The following is a 26457-nucleotide window of genomic DNA, read 5'->3' on the forward strand; positions in this document are numbered from 1 at the left end:
TCGCAACCCAGCCCGGAGTGGTTAGCTCTTGGGGATGGAGGGCGCGCCAGCTGCAGACGCAATGACGCCAGAGGAGGGGCCATGTGCGCGCCCTGCCCAGGTGCTTCCGGCTTACGCGCCCGTACTGAAGCGTGTTTAGCGCAGAGCTCAGGCGCCGTAAGGAAGTGTGCTCTGGCGCACCGGAAGCTGCCGGAAGAGAGCGATGGCGGGTTTGACTGTGAGAGACCCCGCGGTGGATCGTTCTCTGCGTTCGGTGTTCGGTAAGAGGAATTCGTGGAGCCAAGCGTCGGGGAGGGATAGAAAGAGACAAGGAGCAGCAAAGAATACCCCCTGCACCTAATGAATTCCTGCAGGAGCTGGTGATGGGTCGGGCTTGCAGCTCTACCTGCCCGTCTTGTGGAACGGCCGCTCTAGTGGACTCGCGGGCAAAGTGATGCTCCCTTCCCCTGAGGTCTCACAGCCTTCTCATGATGTGGCTGAGGAAGTTAAACTAGCGTTCAGTTTCTATGCCTTTCTCCTTTCATGAGCTTCTATTATTATCTAGAATTGAGGGCGCCTGGCAACTGTCCCGTACGACTCACTCCCTGTCCCTGAATACAGATAATATGATGAGTGTATAGAACGCTGTGTCCATTTCCCGCCCTCTCATAAGGACTTTCAGCCTCTGTTTTTTACTTGTAACATTTTGGTTCGATACTGGTAGTGGCCACCTGGAGTCTTAAAGTGGATTGTAAATGAATGAATGAACGAATAGATCTCGTCGAAGAAATTTTAAAGAGGATCAGGTCCATTCTGAGTAATCTTTTCACATGAAATAAGGTTTTTTTTTATTTTTTTAAAGATTTTATTTATTTATTTGACAGATCACAAGTAGGCAGAGAGGGAGGCGCGGGGTGGGGGGGGAAGCAGGCTCCCTGCTGAGCAGAGAGCCGGATGAGGGGACCTGATCCCGGGACCCTGCGATGACCTTATCCGAAGGCAGAGGCTTAACCCACTGAGCCACCCAGGTGCCTGGAAATAAGTTGTTTGTTTGTTTGTTTGTTTGTTTGAAGTCCATGTGGTGATTTTAAAGCACCTTTTGGAATGGCCATAACAAAACAGTTCAGAATAATTTTTAAACATCCTTCACTACATTCATGGTTATTCTTTGAGTTTGTATGTATGTGTGGAAATATAGAAATAATATGCCAGTTTTTAAAATATCAAATACATTGGTATTTTTAATAGTTGTGGATAAGACTTGCAGATCTTCAAGTAAATACCAATGCCAAAGTATTTATTTTCATCGAAGGTAAGGAAAATCATAACACTTGTAAGATAAGTCTGAGAACTGATATTTCGAAGTGCCTGTGCCTTTTATATTTAATCTTAGTAGTTTGTTTTGTAATTAAAGTCAGCAGACAACATTGAAATGTCTGAAATACCATGGAACTAGCAGTGTGGGAACACTATTTTGAGGTAGTTGTTACATTTTCAATGATGTAAGTACTGGTTCGTTTTACTTTCTCACAGGGGAAATAGGTTACATACTCAAACTTTTAATCTGTTGTCTATTTTCTTCCATAGTGGGGAACATTCCATATGAAGCTACTGAAGAGCAATTAAAGGACATCTTTTCTGAGGTTGGACCCGTTGTTAGTTTCAGGTGAGATTCTCCTTTGATTACTTGGGGTTTTCTTTAAAATCACAAATTTGGCCTTTAGCAATAATAGCAAGGTTTTTACTGGTGATTTTTCACATGCATCCTTCTGTTTGTAACAGCTTTATTCCAGTATAATTCACATACCATACAATTCACATTTATTTTTACTAAAAGATACATTTTTTTAACTTTATTTATTTATTTGAGAGAGAGAATGAAAGAGAGAGAACATAAGAGTCGGGAGGGTCAGAGGGAGAAGCCTCTCTGCTGAGCAGGCAGCCTGATGTGGGACTTGATCCCAGGACTCCAGGATCATGACCTGAGCCAAAGGCAGTCGCTTAACCAACTGAGCCACCCAGGCGCCCTTACTAAAAGATACATATTTTTATTTAAAAATGTTTAAAAAATATTTCAGTGAAATAGTCAAAGTGATAAAGTTATTTGTCTTAGAGTGGACCAAATTAGAACATGCCCATGTTAGCAAGAACCCTATGTATATGTAACATTTGTGCCTGATACTTGGTTCTACTCCTCCAGGTTGGTATATGATAGGGAGACGGGAAAGCCAAAGGGTTATGGCTTCTGTGAATACCAAGACCAGGAGACAGCACTTAGTGCCATGCGAAACTTGAATGGGCGTGAATTCAGTGGGAGAGCACTTCGAGTGGACAATGCTGCCAGTGAAAAGAACAAAGAAGAGCTGAAGAGTGAGTATAAACCTGATTTGTATGCAACATGAATTAGTAAAGATGTAACAACGAAGATGTTTCCATTTGTGATATGTTTTAGCACCTGTTAAAATGGTTAGCCACTTAGGTTCTTGACCCCCTTGAGGCTCCTGCATTAGGGAAGTATACATCTTTGAGAAACAAGATAAAGTTGACTTCAGAAGTCCTTTAGTTACAAAGGAGTTGATTTACAGTTGAAGATGAATTCAGGCTCACCAAGCCATTAGTTGCACGAACTATGTCCTTAGGTAACCGCTGCTATAACTGTTTGTCAGATCTGTAATTGGTGGGATTACTAAGGCATCCTGGCTTTTTTCACGAGGTACCAGATCAGGAATTCCATTCTTAATTAGCATCTTTTTCTGTTATTTTGTTTTTAAGATTAGCATCTTTATCTCTTGTTTCACTTCTAATGACTTGTCAAAAGGAAATCAGTATGCCTCATCCCTAATTTAGGTTAACATTGTCTACCTATGTGATCCTAGTCCCAGCTTTCTTCTGAGAACAGAAAATACTTCTGTCACTTTCCTCTACAGAAATAAGAGACTTACAGATCACTTACTTCTCAGTTCCAGATAATTTAAAGTTATAACAGGTCCTGGAAAGGAAGCAGCCCTGGAAAGTAGATACTTGAAATGATTTAGCTCATAATTTTGCCTCCTTAACTTTTTGTACTTTCTTCCCGATCAGGCCTTGGCACTGGTGCCCCTGTCATTGAGTCACCTTATGGAGAGACCATCAGTCCTGAGGATGCCCCTGAGTCCATTAGCAAAGCAGTTGCCAGTCTTCCACCAGAGCAGATGTTTGAGCTGATGAAACAAATGAAGGTGGGAGGAGGCATTAGGTTAAGAACAAATCAAATCACATCAAATTTTTGAGGAGTTAATCAAGTGAATGGAAATGATTCCCTGAACTCAAATATAAGGTGTGCCTGTTGACCACCATTTCTTGCACCTTCAATATGCCATATGTGCACAGCATATTTTATATTTTGTGCAAAGAGCTTTCCATTTTTTATACACAAACACAACTATGCAATCTGGCTTTTTGTGGCCCATAGATATCAGATGTAGATCTTCAGATGTGGCTTTTCTCCTAAATGGTGGTATTATGGTATTTGAAATGCCTCTTCCTTCTCTTGCCTGTCATGACCGAAATTTTGTGTGCTATACAAAAACCGATGATAGCTTAAAAAGCTTCTTGAGTATTATATTTCTCAGATGAGAATGGCTCTAAATCACTATTAATTTCTAAGTACTAAGTATTGAACCTGATGATGAATCTCTTTATCTTCCCAGCTTTGTGTCCAGAATAGTCCCCAGGAAGCACGAAACATGTTGCTTCAGAACCCTCAGCTGGCTTATGCTTTGCTACAAGCGCAGGTAGTGATGAGAATTGTGGATCCAGAGATTGCTCTGGTGAGTGCTTCTTATTTGTTTATGGAAAGACCACGGCACACTTTGAGTGGGGTAGGAACTGCCTGATTGCCTTGTTAAACACACAACTCATAGATTTGTCTTTTCATTTTTTAGAAAATCCTGCATCGCCAGACAAATATCCCAACACTGATTGCAGGCAACCCTCAGCCAGTCCACAGTGCTGGGCCTGGCTCAGGATCCACTGTGTCAATGAACCAACAGAATCCTCAGGCCCCTCAGGCCCAGGCTTTGGTAGGGCTTTATCTCCTATAACGTTTCTTTTACATGTTTTGAATGCCATTTTCATGTTAGGAAGATATACTGAAAGAAGAACAGTCAGGAGCTGAAGATGATAATTTCAGTTCCCAGGCATAAAAGCAGTTTTCATTTTGCAGAGTACATGGCATCTGAATGAACATAGATTTGGTGCCAAGTTTGTGAAACAAAGCGATCCTTCATGTGTGTCCTTTTTTTTTTTTTAAGATTTTACTTATTTATTTGATAGACAGGGATCACAAGTAGGCAGAGAGGCAGGCAGCGGTGGGTAGGGGGGAGCAGGCTCCCTGCTGAGCAGAGAGCCCGATGCAGGGCTCGATCCCAGGACCCTGGAATCATGACCTGAGCCGAAGGCAGAGGCTTTAACCCACTGAACCACCCAGGGGCCCCTGTCCTTTTATATATAGGCTAATTTTGGTATTTATGTGCATGTGTGGTACTATGGTTGGCACTTTGTTATTCTACATCCATTATCTCATCTAGGACTTAAAGTAATTGTATGAGGTTGGCATTCTTACATCTCCTTACCAATGGAAAAAAGTAAAGCTTGCTTGCCAAGCATGACACAAAACTGAAGCCATAGAAAATCAGTACATTTGGGCGCCTGGGTGGCTCAGTGGGTTAAGCCGCTGCCTTCGGCTCAGGTCATGATCTCAGGGTCCTGGGATCGAGTCCCACATCGGGCTCTCTGCTCAGCCAAGAGCCTGCTTCCCTCTCTCTCTCTCTGTCTGCCTCTCTGCCTACTTGTGATCTCTGTCAAATAAATAAATAAAATATTAAAAAAAAAAGAAAAGAAAATCAGTACATTTGAAAACTGAAAAATTTCTGTATAGAGAAATAGAAATAAACCCCAAAGATAAATGACAAATTGGGAAAAAGTATATGCCACACACATGACAGACAACCGGCCGATTACGAGTCCTTGGTCACGTTCAAGAATGTTTATTGCCACATTATAATTGTGAAAGGTTAAAACATCCTAAATGTACATCAGTGGAATAATGGGGAAAATGTTGTATATTTATCCAGTGAAATACTCTATAGCAGTTAAATAAATTAGACCTGTCGCCATGAATGACTTTCAAAAACTTAATTCCATATAGTAGTAAAGAGGAACTAGGATACATGGTGTAACACAGATAACTCAAAAGTTACAGAAGTGAAAATGAGTGAATGTAGAAGCCTTCCCAGAATATGGCATATTTGTATTTGCACAGATCCCAAAAAAATGTTGAATGAGTTGCAAATATGTTTATTTAGTACGTAATGATTTACATACAATTTTTAAATGTCTGTAAAAATTCTTAAGTGGTTGTCTTAAGAAGGGGACACAGGATGCAGTTAGGGAAGACCAGAGGGCAGATTTCAAGTATATATAATATATTTATTTCCTAAACTGTATGTTTATTTTCTTTTCTATACCATTTATATATCTGGAGCTTTTCATAATAAAAGTGTTCAACCTAAGGGTAAATGTAAACAAAAAGAACAGTAATCTACCATTTTTACCATTCAGATTGGTAGAGGTAAACATCTTGAAGTCAACCGTAAGTGCCACATATGGCCTCATAACACAGGTCAGACTTGTCAGTGTCTGCTTTTAGAGAACATGGTCCATCTTAATTGCGTTCTATATAACCAGGCTCATGTGTATTGTCCAAAGGCATATACATACCATTTTTATTTTTTTTATTTTTTAATTTTTTTATTTTTGTTTTTATTTTTGTTCAGGGTGGAATGCATGTCAATGGTGCACCTCCTCTGATGCAAGCTTCTATGCAGGCTGGAGTTCCAGCACCAGGACAGATACCAGCAGCTGTAACAGGGCCTGGTCCTGGTTCCTTAGCTCCTGGAGGTATGTTTCCTTTACAGTCTCCACCATTTTGGTATTTTGCTAAAGTTTTGTTGTAGCAAATGGTATAATGTCACCAAATTATTATGTGGTAATGAGATCTTGATATAAAATTACATAGCTAGGAAGCATATATCCTAGATGGAGGGAATAGTTAGTCTCTTAAACACAGAGAGAAGGGAAAAGGACCACAAAATGGAAAAGTGAAGTAAAACTTCCAAATTAGCGAGGGGGAAATGGAATGAATGGAAACTAGCCAACAAAGCCAGCAAATAGAGGGAAAAGAAAACAACATTGTGAAGTAAGTAATAAACGTAGAGTAAAGAGAAAGGAATAAAGTTTCATGTAGTCATTATTCTGCTAAATGTGAATGGACTGAATTTTCCCACCAAAAGCCAGAGACTTAGATTAGGTTGAAAGGCACATTAAAAAAAAAAGACACCAAATACATAGTGACATTTGTTTTATTATATTTAATAGATATGAAATTGCATTTCATTAAATATAATCAGACCAAACAACAAAAGGAAAAAAGCATTTTTGAAACTGTACATTTTGATTGCAAGTATGTATGTAGAAATTATTAATGAGTATTGCTATTATGCTTTTGGTCTTTGTCATTCAACAATCATAACTAAGAGTTACTGAGTGAAATAATGGTTCCCTATATGAAACTCCTATATGAACACATGATAGATATCAATATTTTAAGTTTTTATGCAACATATTTGCCTCTTGTTAATTTATCTAATCTGGGTTAGATTGACTGCAACACTACTCAGTGTTGAATCTCAATTGTTCTGTTTTGTAGAGAAACTGGTCTACAGAGCTAAGTTGACAAGGAATAGAGGAAGGGATTTTAAAAGAAATTTCAGCAAATTCATGATTTTTATTTACCTATAGAGTAAATATCTTTCAATGAAAGAAGTGGATTCTGTATTTTATACATTTTGAGTTGTGGGTGCCTAATTTAAAAACCTTAAGATAAGGGTGCCTGGGTAACTCAGTTGGTTAAGCGACTGCCTTCGGCTCAGATCATGATCCTGGAGTTCAGGGATCAAGTTCCAGGATCAAGTCCTGCATCGGTCTCCCAGCTCCGTGGGGAGTCTGCTTCTCCCTCTGACCTTCTTCCCTCTCATGCTCTCTCTTACTCGCTCTCTCTCTCTCAAATAAATAAATTCTTTTTTTTAAGGATTTTATTTATGTATATGACAGAGATCACAAGTAGGCAGAGAGGCAGGTGGGGGGCGGTGGGGGTAAGCAGGCTCCTTGCTGAGCAGAGCCTGATGTGGGGCTTGATCCCAGGACCCTAAGATCATGACCTGAGCTGAAGGCAGAGGCTTAACCCACTGAGCCACCCAGGTGCTCCAATAAATTAAATCTTTAAAAAAAAATACTTAAATTATCACAAGTCGAAATGTGGCCCTACTACACATGACAAGTATGCAACCCATGACATAGGCAGCTCATAATGTGAGTTGAAAAACACCCAAGTCATCTGTATTCTGTTCAGTGACACAGGTGCCCTGATCATGCAATTAGGTGTCACAGAAGCATCAAACTGCTGTAAAAGTTTCTAAGTGCTCTCCATTTCTGTACTTACAGTGTCATTAATTGTTAACATACAGTGTGTGGATCAACATTTCTGTGGACCACACTTTGAGTACCTTTGTACTAATAGATAAAAAAATAAGTAAAAGATAGTGAATAAAGTAGTGGAACCAGTAAGCATGACTTATTATGGGAGATTTAGGTCTTTTGACTAAAGAATACACTTCTGCCCCCAAAAACCTTGGAACAGTTAAAAAACACATACTTGGGCATAAAATAAAAACAAGTTTAAAACGTAGAGATTTTACAGGCCATGTTCTCTTATTATAAATCAGTAAAATTAAAAGTAATTACAATGTGACTGAAAATAACATTTACTTGGAATAAGGGACATAACACTAGGTAATCCTTGAATTAAAGGGAAAATAAAGAAGGGATTTATAAATTATCCAAAAGGCAACAAAAAGTATACAAAAAAGTATGGGAAACAGTACTTAAAATGAATACCTTCAAATGCCTGCGTTATTAAAGAATAAAGGAACTCTAAGTACTAGTTTTAAAAGAACTAGGAAAATACTTTTTATAAAGAAACAAGATACCAAAAACAGGCATATTAATAAATATAGAAGTTGAAAGTAGGTGTGAAAGGAACTTAAAGTGATATTTTTATAAGTCTGTAGCATTTCTATTTCTGAAGTTATTAGAACATCAATCAGATGTTTGAAATACCCTGTGCAAAACTCATTGACAGTTGGTGAGAAGGGGAAACAGCCTAGTAGCAAAGAAGGCAAAGAAAATGAGTAGGCGCTTCATAAAAGAGCAAATCCAAATGGCAACAAAGATAAATGCATTTGTAGTCATGGAATTACAAATTAAATTACAGGATTTCATTTTACTTAAACCCATCAATCTGGCAAAAGTTTCAAAGAGAGATGACACTATTAGTGGGGAAAGTGGTATCATAACTTGTTACTGGAAATGTGAAATGTTTTAGCCTTTTAAGAAAGTAGTCTCACATTTAAAATCCGTGTACCCTTTTACCCACCAATTCCACTTCTGGGAAGCTGAAAGTGAAAGTGCCATCGTGTGATAGTGTATAATATGAGAAATTATGCCCATATGTCCTTCTGCCACCACTTTCCTCAGATCCTAAATCTTTACATTGTTTTAGTGAATTGTCTGAATAAATCATAGAATGGTTTGTGATTAGAAGAGACCTTTGAAATTCTGTAGACCGGCAGTTCTCAAACTTTGATGACCACCTGAGGAGCTTATTAAAGTGCAGATGCTGGTCCCCACCGCCAGACTTTGTAATGCAGCAGGTCTGAGGTCAGGCCCTGGAATTTGCAGTTCTAACAATTTTTGGTGACACTGACACTTCTGGTCTGAGCAGCACATTCTGAGAACCACTGGTTTAAACCAGCTCATTCACTTTACAGATGAGTAAGCATGGGCAAATGTTAACTTTATCAAATCACTTGTTCAAAATCACAGTTACTTAGTAGGGATGGGGCTAGCACAGGTTCAGGTTCTTAATCCATGGCTCTTCGGTACCTGGCATATTAAACAGACTAAGAGAATATAATGTGGGGGCACCTAGGTGGCTCAGTCGGTTAAGCATCAGCCTTCAGCTCAGGTCATGATTTCAGGGTCCTGGGTTTGATATGCATGAGCCCTGCACGCGGCTCCCTGCTTAGCAGGGAGTCTGCTTCTCTCTCTCCCTCTGCCCCTCCCCACCATTCACGCATGCTCACTGTCTCCCAAATAAATAAATAAAATCTTAAAGAGAGAGAATATGATGTATACTTGATCTTTTAGTTAAGTATTAAGGAACTGCAAACAGCAGCTCATCTTTTCTTCTTACATATAGCATATATAGTTCCTTTGAAGAAAAGAGAATTATTGCTATATAGAAAGGATGAGACAAGGACTTGTCGTACGTAATTATTCTTTGTATAGCAAAGAATACTATCCCAACTGGTTAGGGTAGAGCAGTGGTTCTCAACCCTGTTAGACCCTGCAGGCTCTTTTCATAACATTTTCATAACGTATTTCATAATGACTTTTTACTATCCTGGAATGAAATACACAGATATAACCTACTTAACATGAGTTCCCAAAAAAATATAATGCCCTTACTATAATATAAAGGAGAAATAAAAGGAAATTAACCGATAATAAAGAATATTTTTAATATGCATGTGTTCAGGCACAACTAGACAAGAAACCAAAAGGTAGCAGTCAGATGTTTGCTCCTATGCCATCAGTGTAAAAGCTACAGATGCAGACAGATACAGGTATGGTGTTTTCACAACTCAAATACCAGAGGGACTGTTGACATTTGTGTTATGATTTTCTCAGATGGTGGAAACTTTTGGTAAAGTTCTTAATGAAACAAAATGCAATACCTGTAATTGACTCAGTAATTGTATTTCTGGAAAATTTAGTTTATAAGTGTACAGATATAAATAGGGAAAAAGAGCTTTTTTGTTTACAAGTACAGCAGACTTAGGTTCTAAGTTCAGATGAATGTAAACAGATTTTCATTTGTGCTAATGTTCACCAAGACATCTGAAAATTTTGCAAGACAAGATAATTCTGGATTATGGAGGACTATCTCAGACATTGGATTTCATCTAGTATCCCTGTTGGCTTCTCATGAAATGCCAGCCATGCCCCATAAATCTTTTCACAACAAAAACCCACAAATTTACAAAATACCTTGGGAACAATATTGCCTCCTCTGAGAGGAGTTATGTGGGCAAGTGCCATTGTTCTATATCACAGAATTTCTGCCAAGGTTTTAGTAACCAGGGTGATTAAATATTCTCATTTAACTCACTTTTCTATCACTGAACCCTAGAGTTTACTAACAAACTTTACCTTCTGTATAACTGCGTTGTTTAGTGCAAGTTATGATCTTTTTTTGTAGTTTTCTGCCTGTGAGGCAGAAGGGAATTTGTTAACTCAGCCACTGTCCTAATTTTTTCTCCAGTGTCCTAATTTGTGTTTTTCTTTCCTTCTCTTTATCTTCTAGGAGGAATGCAAGCCCAGGTTGGAATGCCAGGAAGTGGACCAGTGTCCATTGAGCGGGGACAAGGTAAATAAGTACTAGTATCTGGTTAATGTGGACTGGACCTGGAAATGTTGTATATCTGCACTGTTTTAATATGGCAGCCACTAACCATATGTGGCTGTTTGAATATTAAATTCATTGAAATTAGGTAGAACTTAAAATTCAGTTCCTCGTTCCCACTAGCCACATTGTAAGTGCTCAGTGGCACACGTGGTTATGGCACCACATACTGGATATGGCAGATAGATAATATTTCCCTTATTGCAGAGTATTTTGTTGCACAGTGTTAGTCTAGACTTTCCATCTAGTGGCTCAGAGAGCCCAGCTCTACAAGAATCAATAAAGCAGATGGATTTTTTGTTTCTGTTTATGTCATCTTTTCATAATAATCTAATGACACTGCTGACATGTCCTCTCTCACTCTGTGGATATCTGTTGACTGATTAAGGAATTTTAATAATGAGCATATAACATGTAGAAGCCTAATCCAAACCACAGAGAAGACTGGGAGGGGATCAGAGGTCTGTGAAGCCTACTTGGTAAGGGTATGTTACACTGTGACCGTAACACTGGCTACCACAACAATGGCCACTCCAGAATCTCCAAATTATTTCCCTCTGTTGCTAGAGTTTGAAGAAACAGAAAAATGCAATGGTCTGGTTGAAAACATTAGGAGGAGAGAGTGAGAAAACAGAAGGAACTAACAGTAAAATTGAGCACATGCTATAGGCCAGGCACTTTAATTTTCATCAACAATTCTGTGAGTTAGGGGGCAGCACCTCAGTATTCAGGTAAAGAGATTTAACCTTTAAATCTCAGTTTAAGCTCAGAGTTTTAAGTTATTTCTTCCTGGGCACATGGTAAGTAAATACTGCTGAGTAATGTGGACAGGACTTGGGGCACTCATCTCTCCCAGCTAGTAAGTGGCAGAGCAAGGTGCTGAAGTCTCTGACTAAAATCTTACTCTTTCTGAATATCCTCACCACCTCTATTAACTTCCACAAACACTCTTCAGTGTCTTCTGTTCTCAGTCATGTTGTCATCATGATGAGAAAGAACAGCTTTGGGCAGCACAGAGAAGCTTAAGTTACTTCTTAGCACATGGCCTATAAATGAAACCCATTTTTTAAAAACAAAATATTAAGATAAAGGCCTATGTACTATATTTTCTTGTCTACAGTTTGTTCACTAAGGTTGGGTGCTAAAGTGACAGAATGGATCATCTGATCAGATGTTTGACAGTGGAACAAGCTCTTGACCAAATGCCTCATCTAAGTTGCCTGTGGTTTTGTGCTGTTGTGCCCCAATGCCCTTGACCACTCTCAGTAGATTGTACGTGTACCCAGAGTATTGCTGCATTAGGGAGAAGGCATTGGGGTTCCAGTCATATTTTTCTTCTTCCCAAGCCATCAGTCAATCAAACTTGAGCTGTTTAATATGTATTTCCAAAAGACCTCTTCTCTCCTGCTGTAGTTCTTACCACCTCTCTGGGTCCAAAGTTAGCAAAGGGAAATAACTAGAGTTTTGAAGATATATCAGGTGTGTCTTCTCAAAGAGGTAAAGGAGATGAGTGTTCTTTTATAGTTTTTGTTCAGTACTCAGCAGAGGAAGCAAGAATCTTTCCACTTGTACCCAGTTTTCTTTCTTTTCCTGGAATCCATGCTTCTTATGCACATTTGTAATGGTAAAAGGAGACAGTGAGATTAGTTTAAGAAGACACTTCTTTCCTTCTGCCACCTCTGTGTAGTGTTGGCTCTCTTTTCATCTCATTAGTCTTTGTCTGCTGTTGTCATGGTGTTTGCTTATCACCAGAGACTCACAGTGGCAGAATATTTTTTGAGGAGTGATGTTCTCTTTCTTTGTCTAAAGATCATTCATTGCATTTCCCACAGAGATTTTTGTGCAATAAACTGCAGCAAAAACAGTACAGTCCACTTCTTTCAGAATAAATCTTGCCTTCCAGATTCAGTACAGTGTCTTTCATGATTTGCTTATGAAAATACGTCTATGTTCTTTGCCTAACTGGAGATTCAGAACTGCCTTGTTTCTTGTAACTGTATAAGGAGATTTAGATGGACTCGTAGTAGCAGAGGTGGAAATTCAAAGTGGCTGAATAAAATCAGTGGCCCACCTGTTTCACTTTAGGAGGCAGTCTCATTACAGCAGAACAGTTTCAGATCCCAAAGAAGCTACTATGGTTTAGGAAGACTTTGTAGCACTCTTGGCTTTTTAACTTACATGTGTAAATCTTGAACGTCTGTATGTGTATGATTCTGTGTGTGGGTGTGTGCATGCTTGCGTGCATGTAAGCTATTTAAGTGTCTGCTCTTTCTTCTTTTGAACTTACTGCTCACCTAGGAACCCTACAGCACTCGCCCGTGGGACCCGCCGGGCCTGCATCAATTGAGCGAGTTCAAGGTACCCATTGTATCTACGGGTTTCCTTTTGCTTGTGGTGTTCAGGGTGGGACGTTGAGAGGACAAGGGCTGCTTGGCAGTCATCCTCACGTTCGGAACCCAGAAGGGTAGTGTTTTGGGCTTTTGTTTTTAAGTTTTTTTTCCTGTTGGGGCCACAAGCCTAAGATTGACCTCTTCACACAGGGCAGAGAACATGGATGATATGGGCATCTGTCCGAGGCTGTACTCCCTCCCTACTGGTGTCAGGAGGCTTGGATGGAATAGCAGTCTGTAAGGAGACAGCAGGTTCTTGCAGAGCCATGGCAGTGTTCCCATATGCCAAGACCCTACCTCTCTTTTGTGACTCTGGTCCTTGAACTAAGATTGATTTTAAGGAAAACCAGGAGCATAAGGTTCTTCAGGTTGCAGTGCTAGTCCTCGGCAGGTTGCTCCCCACTTTGTTCATTATATAATTCCATCCATACCTCTGACATGGCACAGATGCTGCCTACACCCTGCTTCTGTTCTTGAGCTGCAAGAGGAGTCTACTGTGGTGAGGTTTCACCCACTCTCAGGTGTCTGAATTATGTTGTCAGTGGTATATAGAGTCATTTCTTGTTTCCTGATGTGTCCTTCACAACAGTAACTCCCTGTTTGTTTCCCTGTCAGTGCCGATGCAGGACCCCAGAGCCGCTATGCAACGTGGGCCCTTGCCTGCCAACGTCCCAACTCCTCGAGGTCTATTAGGAGACGCCCCAAATGACCCGCGTGGAGGCACTTTACTTTCTGTAACTGGAGAGGTAGAGCCTAGGTGAGCACTAACAAAGAAGGAAAAGACTGGGGGAATCCAAATTTTCCCTTGGTCCGAGAACACCATCTTTCTGTACCTCTTTGCCTACTTCAACAGATAAATAAATATTCATGGCCACTATCTAAGACTAAGGAAGCACTTCTCCTTGGGCAGAACTGTATCTGTTGAGTGTGTCATTTTGAATGAACGAACCATGGTTACCCAAGTCATCTTTAGAAACTGGAAATTCTAGCACATGTCTAAACAGGAAAAACTTATATTGCTTATTGGTAGTGGCAGTATCAACAGTAGCAGTAATAATAAGATCATGATGACTGATATGAATGGGGATTATGCCTCTGACTCTGCTGTGAGTACTTTACTTAGCTCATCTCATTAAATCCACACAATAGCCCTGTGAGAGTGACACTAATATCAGTCCTGTTTTACAGATGAAGAAACCGAGGCATAGAGAAGTTAACTAAATGTGCCCAAGATCACACAGCTAATAAGTGATAAAGCCTAGATTTGAACCCATGCAGTAACCCACATTCTTAAGCGCTGTACTACATACTCGTTCTATACAATGGAATATCCGTTACCTTCTCCTTAATTATGAGTGCCCTGAGCAAATATGAAATTCTAGAATACATGCATTTGTATCTCCATAGCTTTTTTTTTTTTTTCTGCCTATTCAGTTCATTCTCCTTAGCATTTGTAGACTGATGTTTGCATCGGTTCTTTTTTTTTTAACTTACTGATCTTCTGCTTGGCATTTCTTTTATTGTTCTGTTCTGTTTTAAAATATCACATTTTTCTCCATCTCTAGAGGTTACCTGGGACCACCTCACCAGGGTCCACCCATGCACCATGTCCCTGGCCATGACAGCCGTGGCCCACCCCCACATGAGATGAGGGGAGGGCCATTAGCTGAGCCCAGACCTCTAATGGCAGAGCCAAGAGGACCCATGCTAGATCAGAGGGGTCCACCCTTGGATGGCAGAGGTAAGGGGAGACCATGTCACAAGGCCGCCTGGTAGTTGTAGGCTGATAATAAACCCAGCTGTCTTAGGTTCTAATCTGGGATAAAGAAGGCTGGGGCAGTGGGGTTGGCAAACATTTTTAAGGTTTATCTGCAAACCTGTAAAACTGGGAAGGAGAAAGCAAAAGCAGTCTTGTTTACAGTTGATCCTTGAACAACACGTTTGAACTGCATAGGTCCAATAGACATTGATTTTTTGTTATAAACATAGTGCAGTACTAAATGTATTTTCTCTTCCTTAACGATTTTCTTAATAACATTCTCTTTTTTCTAGCTTACTTTGTTATTAGAATGCAGAACATAATACATACAACATACAAAACAGGTGTTCATCAACTGTTTTATTATTGATGAGGCTTCCAATCAGCAGTAGGCTACGAGTAGTTAGGTTTTGGGGGAGTACTCCAATCCTCACCTTGTTCAAGGGTCACCTGTAGTTGGGGGGAGATGTGACCAAAGGAATAGATTTCTTTCTTTGATCATTGGTTCTTTTCGCTGTGAAGATGAGCAGCTACACAGTGGTTTTCTTACAACTTTCTTTACAGGCGGAAGAGATCCCCGAGGCATAGACACACGAGGAATGGAGGCACGAGCCATGGAGGCTAGAGGATTAGATGCCAGAGGATTGGAGGCCCGAGCAATGGAGGCCCGTGCGATGGAGGCCCGTGCGATGGAGGCCCGTGCGATGGAGGCCCGCGCGATGGAGGCCCGCGCAATGGAAGTCAGAGGGATAGAGGCCAGAAGTATGGATACAAGGGGCCCGGTCCCTGGCCCTAGAGGCCCTATGCCTACTGGAATTCAGGGTCCCAGTCCAATTAACATGGGGGCAGTTGGCCCCCAGGGATCCAGACAGGTATGTGCGATAACTCACTTCTTGCTTCTACTTGAAATCTTGATCTATTCAGGAATTGGCCATTGAGCCTGGCTGTGAGTGCTTTCTGATTTGGGCTATTTCTCAGCTTGTTAGAACAGGAAGCTCTCCCTTTTTCTAGTTTCTCTGTCCCTTAAGATGGTTATTTTCTGGCCACCAGGATTGTAGCAATCTTATCCCACAATTTAAGGAGTTGTTCCATTCAGAGCAGAGCCCCTGCAGATTTAGGAGGCAGTGTGTATCACTAGAATTTAGGCATGGATAATTTGAAAACCTCTCCCAAGTGATTCTAATGTACAACCGTAGGAACTGCATTAGAGCATATGAAGAACTATTAGCAGTCATTTCGATAATCTTAGATTTGCAGAAACCTATTTTAATTTACTTTCATCATGTAACCTAAGTGAACGGTGGAACATGAAAGGAACATGAAAGGCAGTTTTTACTAACGTTCACCTTAAAACCTGTGCAACTGAATTCTTATCTTTTCTTTCTTCTTATTTGGCTCTCTCTAGCTATGTGTATATGGCAATCTGTAATCATCTCTGTGTTGTCATCTCCCTCTTTACACACAAATGTTTGTGGGGAGATGGTATGTGTGTCTCTTCCCTGAATTTGTATGTGCTGGCACCTTCGTCTACCTCCTGCTCCTCCTTCCTCTATGTACTACTTCTATCTCTCTTCGCTCTTGCATACGGTTATGTGTCTTGCTCTCGTTTGTGTGTGTGTGTATGCGTGAGAGGGAGAGGGAGTGTCACTGGAATGGAACATGTTAGTCATCCAGTTCTCTCATTTTATAGGTTCGGAAACTGAGATCCAAGAATTCAGGTGACTTGTCCAAATTCACACAACTGAAAAGTGGCAGAGCAAGGAATAGAACCCACTGTTTTTTTCAGTGTACCACTCAGTCCTGTTATCTGCACATCATGTATGTGTATATGTGTATCTGCCTCCCCTTCTTTAATAGGAAATACGAATATGTTGTTTTCTGGTGTGTAAAAGAAAACTATTCTCTTTTTTTCAAATTGTGCTTTTTAAAAATGTGTCTGGGGGCCTTGATGTTTATTCTGCCCTCTAGGATCAGTAGCCTTAAAATAGAAACAGTTTTTATTCATTTATTTAGTCAGTCAGCAAATATTTATTGAGCACCTATTGTGTACCAGAGAGAGCTCTAGGTACTAAGGATATAGCAGTGTGAAAAAAACAAAGTCCCCGCCCCCATGGAGCTTGCATTCTAACTGGAGAGACTGACAACAAATAACTACCTGATGTCGTTATACAATTCTATCAATAGTTTTGTGGAGAAAGACATTGAAAATAAAGGTTGGAAGACCATTTCTGGATAATGTCTTGCTTTTCTGGCTCTGCTAGTGCTTGAACTCGTTACTCTGTAATATTAGGTTTATATAGTTTTCATTCGTAGATTGTATAAAGCGTATTAGATTTGAGTGAAAAAAATAAAAATTTTATCTTCAAATCTTTTTTATATTGTTTAAATTAATATGTTCACTCATATGTAAGAGATAGACAGTGGGAACCCTGCTTCTTCCCCTGTATCTGTCTCCCCTCTGACCCCATCCCCTACAGATCATAGCTTTTATTCAATTTTTGATGGATTTTTCTAACAAAGAAGAATATATTATTAGAAAAAAATGCATCTATATTTCCTTTCTTTCACTGTTCTGTGGTTTGTTTTTAACTTTATAGTATATCCCTAATTCATAATTTTAAATCAGATTTTTAAAAATTAATTCCAGTTTACCTAGTTGGAAACTTGTTAGTTAAAAGGCTTATTATGGGGCACCTGGGTGGCTTAGTCGTTAAGCGTCTGCCTTCGGCTCACATCATGATCCCAGGGTCCTAGGATCAAGCCCTGCATTAGGCTCCCTGCTCAGCAGGAAGCCTGCTTTCCCTCTCCCATACCCCCTGTTCGTGTTCCCTCTCTCGCTGTGTCTCTCCCTGTCTAATAAATTAAGTCTTTAAAATAAAAATAAATAAATAAAAGGCTTATCATTACTAGGGTGATTATGTGACTTATCCAAACAGGGACATGTTTGCAAGTGAGAGTGCTATTAAATAGTTACTCTGGGGCAAAAGCATAAACTGGGACTATCTTGGGCAAACCGTGGCCGTGTGGTCACCTATATTGTGACTTGTCTGCCTAGAGCAGGCATTCCTGGAAATTTTAAATGGCCATTATTGAATGTTTAGCTCATGATATAATACCTCAAATTAGTATTAACTGTGAAGCTTCAAACTTGTTATTTTCCTAATGTTTCAGATCTGTAACATAACATTAAGGTTCAGACTGGTCTCTGGATTCAGTATTGATAAAGAACAGAAAGTGATAATAAAGTGTATTGTGCTTTCTTCCCTTTTTAAACAAGATAATGAAAAATGATTTTTTACCATTTTTGATTACTCGGGGTCATCATTGAATGTGCCTATTATATGTGCTATAATAGAAAGTGTAGTTATCTCCTGTGTGGTTTCCAATCTCCTTCACTATCAGGCTGTCAACTAGCTATTCACATTGCTGTCATGGCATCTGCTCTTAACAATGTATCCACATTTCTTTTTGTGCTTTGCTGCTTCTGATCAGCTGGGGAAGCAGGTAACTAAGCTTGTTCACAATTTGTGTTTCATAATAGTATCTAAACTCTGGGTGAATGCCTGAGTGTGAACATAACAATATAAGGACCTTTAACAGTTATTCTCGGAGCTCTGAGGCCTTTTCTTTGGGTTCTGATAGTCTTCCCAAAGATCAAACTCACCGAAGATCGTAAATAAGTATGTTATAACTGCATTTTGTTCTTTTAACTTGGGTCAGTCCTATTTCTTGCTCTGTATTTAGCAGAAAGCATCTGCTGCATATTTTCTCTGGGAAGGTATAAAAAGCAAATGTTGAGCTAATAGCATTCTTCTCCCCAGAGGCCTTCCCCTCTCCTTCTGCCACTGCCATTATGATCATCTCTGCCTTACTTGTGGGATAGGGCTCTTTGGGATGAACTGCCTATGTCTGATTGAACTAGAGGTAGGCAGTATCTCTGTGAATGTTGCTTCCCCAGTGGACCAGCATATATTATCTCTAGAATCTGCTGGCTTTCATTGCTGTTTCCATTGAGCACTAGTTTCTAGGATGCTCTCAGTTTTCTTTCTGCTCATGCAGCTGGATTTTGCTTGATTTGATGGTACCTGATTGAGCTGTATGATATTTGTTGATGATGCTAGAGCTGCTATAAGCAAATGTGTCTAACTCCCTAGTTGATCTCTTGCTAAACCCTGCCTTCTGCCATTGCTAATGGTAGAAAGTGATCTTCAGAGTCATTAATTTGCTTTCTTTTAACTCCTATCCATAATCAAACCATATCTTTCACATTGCTGCTGTTGGATTCTGAATACTATATGAGAAGTTCTGAAAACTCTCTCCTCTCTCTTTGTGCACATAGGTCCCAGTCATGCAGGGAGCAGGCATGCAAGGAGCAAGCATTCAGGGTGGAGGTCAGCCTGGGGGCTTTAGTCCTGGCCAGAACCAAGTTACCCCACAGGACCATGAGAAGGTAAGCTGTCTGTCTCCATAGCCACACATCTTCTGGATTCCTCTTTTCAGTTATGATGTGGAGGTCCTGGGTCTTTGGAGTTCCTTTGGAACTGATGTTTACTCTTACAACTTTTTATGATCTTGTTATCTGAAAATCTGTGGGCCTGGTCTTAAAATTCTTGAATGGTTGTATATAAATGGCAGCTTATGTTACATTTCAGACTCATCAGGTGATAACGGTTGTTTTCTGCAGACCAGATTGACCTGAAAATCTGATTTCCTTTTTTCCCTCTCCCCTTTCTGCTTTATCCCTAAAAACATAGCAGATTCCCCATGAGTACATCTGTTTCTATATTTGACCATCGTGGGGAGCTCATATCTGATGGGAGGACTAAAACTTTTGGAAAAGAGATTTTTAAAAGGGGCGCCTGGGTGGCTCCATCCGTTAAGTGGTTAAGTATCTTTCTTCAGCTCAGGTCATGATTGCAGGGTCCTGCTGGGATCAAGCACCGCATCAGCTTCGGGCTCCCTGCTCAGCGTAGAGTCTGCTTCGCCCTCTGCCTTTGCCCTCCTCCACCCACTCACACTCTTGCGCATGCTCTGTCTCTCTCAAATAAATAAAATTTAAAAAATCTTTAAAACAGGATTAAAAACTGAAGACTTCCAAGGTTCATAGATAGCATGTTAGTCTGTAAGAACTTTGGGTTCGTGCAGGCGTCTCTCTGATTTGAGTCTCCTAATCTTCGGTATTATTGTACTTGAGCTTTTCATTGTGCCTTTTCTTGCCAGCTGGTTTGGGTTTGATTTGGTTTGGGGTGGGGTTTTTTGCCTGTAGTATTCTATATGTGAAGTATCCTTCCTTTTTGGACGGAAGCTGGTGGTGGTTTCTTAGCCGCCATCATTAAAACTCATTCCCCTTTTTTTTCTTCTCTTCACAGGCTGCTTTGATCATGCAGGTCCTTCAGCTGACTGCGGACCAGATCGCCATGCTGCCTCCGGAGCAGAGGCAGAGTATCCTGATCTTAAAGGAACAAATACAGAAATCCACTGGAGCACCTTGAAAGGTGAGCAGACTTAACCTGCCTAAGTCAGATGATCTCCTTGTGCATTTGGGTATTAGAGACTTTCAGCCTTAACCCATGGCCCTCTCAGCTGATCTATGAAGACTGTCCGAGGCCCACACTCCCTTTAGCTAAACTCTTCACCCTTCATTAGGTCAGCTTCTGTCAGGATGGGAAAGACAACAGGGTATCTGTTCATTTGTTGAGTTGGTTGTAAACTTTTTTAACCTTTCTTTCCTAATGGCAAAAGTAACATCACTTTTACGAATTTAATCAAATACAGAAACGGAGAAAGGTCGGAGTAGGAAGCTCGGCTTCCTTAATCTTCTTCCCGGGACAACCTCTAAATGTGGTTTGGTGTGTATCCTTCCAGGATCAGTGGTGTTATTTTATTCCAACTGTGCCATCAAAATGGTGAAAATATAAAGCATTTCAATAAAATATATAAATATTTTGGTTTCCAGTATTTATTTAATATTGACTCTTTTGATGTTAAATTGTTAGAGCACATATTTCAGGGTTATGACCATCCACTATCACCATTAGTCCCTTTACATTTTAGAGGTTGCTTACACTGCTGCCCTTTCTTTTTCTTTCTTACCTGTCAGATAAAATGGATAGTAATCATGGAACCATCTGATTCCGTGTATTGGCCTTTCTTTTAAAAACCATTTTCCCAGGGCACCTGGGTGGCTCAGTGGGTTAAAGCCTCTGCCTTCCGCTCAGGTCGTGATCCCGGGGTCCTGGGATCAAGCCCCGAGTCGGGCTCTCTGCTCAGCAGGGAGCCTGCTTCCCCCTCTCTCTCTGCCTGCTTCTCTGCCTACTTGTGATCTCTGTCTGTTAAATAAATAAATAAAATCTTTAAAAATAAATAAATAAATAAATAAAAACCATTTTCCCCAACATCTTGTATTTCATAAATAATTTTTTCTTGGGGCATCTGGGTGACTCAGTGGGTTAAGTGTCCACCTTCAGCTCAGGTCATGATCTCAGGGTCCTGGGATCGAGCCCTGCATCGGGCTCCCTGCTCCACAGGGAGTCTGCTTCTCCCTTGGCCTCTGCCACTCCTGCTGCTTGTGTGCACTCTCTGGCATGCGCGCGCACATGCTCTCTCTCTCTCTCTCTCTCTCTCTCGCTCTCTCTCTGTCAAATAAATAATCTTTAAAAAATACATAATCGGGTCGCCTGGGTGGCTCAGTGGGTTAAAGCCTCTGCCTTCGGCTCAGATCATGATCCCAGGGTCCTGGGATCGAGCCCCGCATCGGGCTCTCTTCTCAGCAGGGAGCCTGCTTCCTCCTCTCTCTCTGCCTGTTTCTCTGCCTACTTGTGATCTCCATCTGTCAAATAAATAAATAAAATCTTTTAAAAAATAATTAATTAATTAATTAATTATTTTCATTTTTCTTTAAAGATTTCTTTAGTTTCAAGTAATCTCCACCCAGCTTGGGGCTCAAACTTACAATGCTGAGATCAAGAGTCGTATACTCTACCAACTGAGCCAGCCAGGCACCCCAATAATACTGTTTTCTAAAAACAACTTAAAATTTACATTGTCCCAATATCAGCTGGAATATCACCTTTTGAATTTTTACTTGTTACCCCATCTGTGTTATAATTCCCATCCATCTAATATCAGATAATAGTGAGCTCATTTACACTAATTAGAAGTCTTTACAAATATATTGTGTTTTAGTCCATATTTGCAAAGTCATTAAAACATCCAAACTGGGGGCGCCTGAGTGGCTCAGTGGGTTAAGCCTCTGCCTTCAGCTCAGGTCATAATCTCAGGGTCCTGGGATCGAGCCCCGCATCAGGCTCTCTGCTCAGCAGGGAGCCTGCTTCCCCCTCTCTCTGTGCCTGCCTCTCTGCCTACCTGTGATCTCTCTCTCTCTGTCAAATAAATCTTTAAAAAAATAAAACATCCAAACTGGAAACATGCTTCATATCTGTATTTAGACTTTTTTTTTTTTTTGGTAGGTGCTCAGGTTTATTTATTTATTTATTTTATTAACATATTATGTATTATTAGCCCCAGGGGTACAGGTCTGTGAATCGCCAGGTTTACACACTTCACAGCACTCACCATAGCACATACCCTCCCCGATGTCCATAATGCAACCACCCTCTCCCTACCTCCCTCCCCCCGGCAACCCTCAGTTTGTTTTGTGAGATTAAGAATCTCATGGTTTGTCTCCCTCCCAATCCCATCTCATTTCATTTTTTCCTTCCCTACCCCCAAACCCCCCACACTGCCTCTCAAATTCCTCATAGACTTTGTTTTTTTAATAATTTTTTAATTTTATTTATTTATTAGAGAGAGAGAGAGCGCACAAGCAGGTGGAGCTGCAGGCAGAGGGAGGGGGAGAAGCAGGCTCCTGCTGAGCAGAGAGCCCAACACAGGGCTCAATCCCAGGACCCTGGGATCATGACCTGAGCCAAAGATAGATGCTAAACCAACTGAGCCACCAAGACATCCCTGTATTTAGACTTTAAATGATTGGACTATAATGAGAAGCTGTCATAGATGGATAGCTAGCCAGACTTTTGGTATGACCAGTACTTTATCTTTTTAGTCCAGATACCCAAAGACATTTTTTTAAGTAAAAGTCAGAGTCAGAGCAATTATATTGTTATAGTCAGAGCAATAGATGAAAAACTACTCCCCTCTTTTACTTTTTCTAATTTATTTATGTCAGAGAAGACATTTCCTACAATATGAGGAAATTACTGTTTCTAGATAGTGAAGAGAAAAATGTTTCTGAACGTTCTTTCGTTGTGTATTCTAGCTTGTAAGATAATTCAAAGCCTTTCACATAAACCACAGGGCAAAGGTTTTTGTTTGTTTTATATTTTATTTTGAAATAATTATAAATTCACAGAAGGTTGGGAAAATAGTACAAAGAGCCTCATGTACCCTTCCCCCAACTTCCCCCAGAGATAACATCTTGAGAAGCTGTTACGCAATACCTTTTTGATCTGTAGTACAAAACCAAGAAACTGACATTGATACATTACTGTTAACTAGATTACAGACCTTTTTCTGTTTTCACCATTTTTTAAACCTACATTCATGTGTGTGCATGTGTGTGAGAGAGAGAGAGAAAGATGTGCTGTGTGCTTGTAGGTCTATACCGTTTTATGTGGCCAAGGTTTTAATGTGTATTTGTTGTTACTTGTACATAATATGGCCAAAATGTTGGCTCTCCGTCCATGCTATACCTTGCTAGTTGTGATCCATTTCTGCTGTCACTTCTGACAGGCTTCTATTCTGTCAGATCAATGGTTCTCAACCAGAGGCAGTTTTGCTCCCTGTAGGACATTTGGAAATGTCTGGAGACATTTTTCATTGTCACAACTTTAGGGGATATGGTATATTATTGGCATTCAGCAGGTAGAGAGACCAGAGATGCTTCTAAACATCCTATAATCATAGGATATCTCCCCCACCCCTGTGCGCATAACAAAGAGTTATTTGTCTCCAAATGTCAGTAGTGCTGAGGTTGAGAAACTCTGCTGTAACAGGTGATCCCTTTGGGGATCCTGGAGGCAGACACCTTAGGAATCTCTCCCTGGTGATTGGCTCTTTTGCATAGCCTCCCTCCCAACTTTAAAATTTTTTTTTCCTGATGTTTGGGAAAGAGAACTTTGTCTCCATTTCTAATGGCTTTCTCCCAACTTTTCCTTACAGGTTTTCAAAAATACCTGGCAACAAATCGGAAAATTAATTCCATAACTTTGTTGAAATGTTGCAAAAAGATGACTTCTGCATCCTAACCCTTGAATGACTCAAATTGGTGCCAGGTGGAGGATTCCCATCACCTTCTCTCAGAACAAAATCAATTTATTCTGTTGTCTTAGTTTGTATATTTTCTGTGACTTGAAATAAACTTTGAACACAATTTTAGTATACTGCAAATTGATATACACGACCTTTTTGCTCTTAAAAAGCTGAACACCAAGGTTGAAACCTTAGGTGTGTTTTCAACCCTTACCACAGTATTGTACTTTAATGTTATATTGCCATAGTTCTGTTTTTCCTTTGAGTTAACCACTTATTCTTCTTGGTGATATTTGAGAATTTCTCAGAAGCAGTGTTTTCTGCAACTTAGTTTTTGCTTTGTTTGCTTCCAGCAGGAATAGTAAGATTTGCCCTTTGAGAACTTGCTAGAACTTCTGAGTTTACTGGGAGAAAATAGCCCCTGCTTAGAGCTATAAAATGGTCAAAAGGCCAACAAAGCAAAGAGCCTAGCAGAGCAGTGTATTTAGTTTAGAAAAATGCAATGATCAAAATGCACTTTTTTTTTTTATCAATAACAGGTTTATTCACATGCACAGTTAAGAGCTAAGACAAGAATGTTGAATTGGCACTGGTTGGAGTGTGTCAGCAACACAGGAGACTGTTAACATTTACCTGTCCTAAAATTTTTCAGTCTCGGTAGTCAACCTTAAAAGTTAAAGAAGCCACCAATTTTTCACATGTTCAAGATGAAGTGAAAACTAAATAAAAATCAAAGGAACAATATACATTTCACTCTGCCTTCTAGATAATCATGAACTTACAGCCTTCCCCCATAACCAAACTTATTCTGGGAAATTAAAACATAGAAAACCCCAAAACTTCTACATTCTTCTCATTTATTTTAAGAGGACCACATGTAGATCACAAGCAGTCAGATTGCCCATTAGGCCTGCCCCTGCCTGCTTCCTTGCAGATACATGTGGCAGTAATTAGTGCCACTCACTCTAACCTGTGGCTCCTCCTGCCTAGTATTCTCTATCTCATAGTGGCATTAAGGAGGAACATGATTTCTCTCCCATCAGGCCAACCTCAAGAGGTTAAGAGATGCCTTAATAATTAGTAAAGTTCCACTGGAACTATTATTTGAGCCTATTTATATTCTCAGAATCCTACCCTCTGGGTGAGGATTACGGTCAAGTGAATTAAAAGCCTTCCATAGGCTTAGAGAATGTAATAGCATATTGCTTACATGTCAAGCAAAAGAATGCAATGATAATCAACTTTATGAGAGACATTGAAATTGAGGGATTTTCTATTCTGATATGTAAACATTTACTATGACAAAAATTTGCTAAATAAGCTACTTCATATTATAACCTAGGAAGAAAAACGTGCTCAAAATAGCTGAGGAGCTTTCTGGGTATCCTGCTCATCCCCAGTTGAGGCTTGGATGTTGATTATACCTAGGATTTATTATCAATAATTTTTCTGCCTACTTCCATGAATATTCTAGGCCTTAACATATTGATTTTTAGCAGCAGTCTTCTCTTGAAGTATCAATACAGGTAGACATAGAAACAGAGTGAAGCCTTTCTCATTAGGAACTCATTATGTAAGTTTCAGGGAACACTAAGATTCCAAATCAAAATCAATGAAGATCAAATTCTATGGTCAGCAATTATCTAAGAGGAACCACGTCATCCAGGTTCCATTGTGCATTTTCCTAAAGCCTTATTAAATTTCATTTAGATCATTGAAATCCAGGAAATCGGCAACAGCTGGGATATTCCAATCTGTTCCTACAGAAATAATCCATTACTATTTTTTCCTGATGTCCACTTAATAAATGAAATGACTAGCTACCATGAGTTCATGACACCTTTGTTTTGTTCAGACTAGTTACTGAAAATTGATCTTACTAATCCTTCAAGTCATATAGGTTTTTGGATCATTAGAAACAACTGTCTATTCATTTTTGGTCACTTAATGGTAGAGAAATAGGTGCTATAATGCTTATTTAGTAAAAACATTCTTACAAATCTAATGAGTTGACGTCTTTGGGCACAGTGAAGTATGGGTTTTTTCCTCTCTCTTCAGGGCCCCCCAGTCTTTACTGATCACTGTGACTACTAACATCCCAGAGCCAGGTGGATGGAGGAAAAAAGCATTTTGATAGGAGAAAAAGACATCTTGCTTATGTCATTAAGTGAATGATTCCTTAATGAATAGGGAAGAGCCCGAAAAATGGTATCAAAGTTTTAAATTTATCTTTTTGAGAAACGAAACGTTCATAAACCCCCTTAGTAAAAATGATGATAAAGAGCCCCTGTTGACTAAGTCATCTTAAGATGGAGTTCAAGTTTTTGCAATTATTTCCAACAGAGCAATGTAAGCTAATGATAATTATCTGACTTTCAATTATAATATAATTTTACCTAAAATTAGCAGAGTTCCAGGAGTTTCTTTCCCAAATG

General features: G+C 40.0%; 1 protein-coding gene across 4 annotated transcripts; it reads left to right on the plus strand.

Moving 5' to 3' along the window:
* The first annotated feature begins 126 nt into the window (after window positions 1-126).
* LOC111159208 (cleavage stimulation factor subunit 2) lies at window positions 127-24894 on the plus strand. Of its 4 annotated transcripts, none has more exons than XM_022521647.1 (16): window positions 127-260; window positions 1567-1645; window positions 2180-2349; window positions 3061-3197; window positions 3669-3788; window positions 3903-4040; window positions 5796-5919; window positions 10505-10567; window positions 12902-12961; window positions 13144-13230; window positions 13609-13750; window positions 14559-14734; window positions 15317-15624; window positions 19092-19202; window positions 20122-20247; window positions 23933-24894. In XM_022521647.1, exons 1-15 carry the CDS (start codon window positions 203-205, stop codon window positions 20242-20244), a joined length of 1896 nt encoding a protein of 631 aa, XP_022377355.1. In that variant the 5' UTR covers window positions 127-202; the 3' UTR covers window positions 20245-20247; window positions 23933-24894. The 4 variants fall into 4 exon arrangements, with proteins under 4 accessions (XP_022377355.1, XP_022377356.1, XP_022377357.1 ...); XM_022521648.1 differs by lacking the exon at window positions 23933-24894 and adding an exon at window positions 20528-20656; XM_022521649.1 differs by lacking the exon at window positions 13144-13230 and having other exon boundaries at window positions 23933-24137.
* The last annotated feature ends 1563 nt before the right edge of the window (window positions 24895-26457 follow it).

Source organism: Enhydra lutris, unplaced genomic scaffold (genome assembly GCF_002288905.1).
Source record: "Enhydra lutris kenyoni isolate GAN:26980312 unplaced genomic scaffold, ASM228890v2 scaffoldscaffold67, whole genome shotgun sequence".
NCBI lineage: Eukaryota > Metazoa > Chordata > Mammalia > Carnivora > Mustelidae > Enhydra > Enhydra lutris.

What these genes read in the sequence shown, in the direction of transcription:
- LOC111159208 (XM_022521647.1), top strand. Translation starts at nt 203, where the DNA reads ATGGCGGGTTTGACTGTGAGAGACCCCGCGGTGGATCGTTCTCTGCGT. An exon ending in CTTGGATGGAATAGCAGTCT is followed by an intron (nt 13,231 to 13,608) that starts GTAAGGAGACAG and finishes TTTCCCTGTCAG; the next exon opens with TGCCGATGCAGGACCCCAGA. An exon ending in TCCACCCTTGGATGGCAGAG is followed by an intron (nt 14,735 to 15,316) that starts GTAAGGGGAGAC and finishes CTTTCTTTACAG; the next exon opens with GCGGAAGAGATCCCCGAGGC.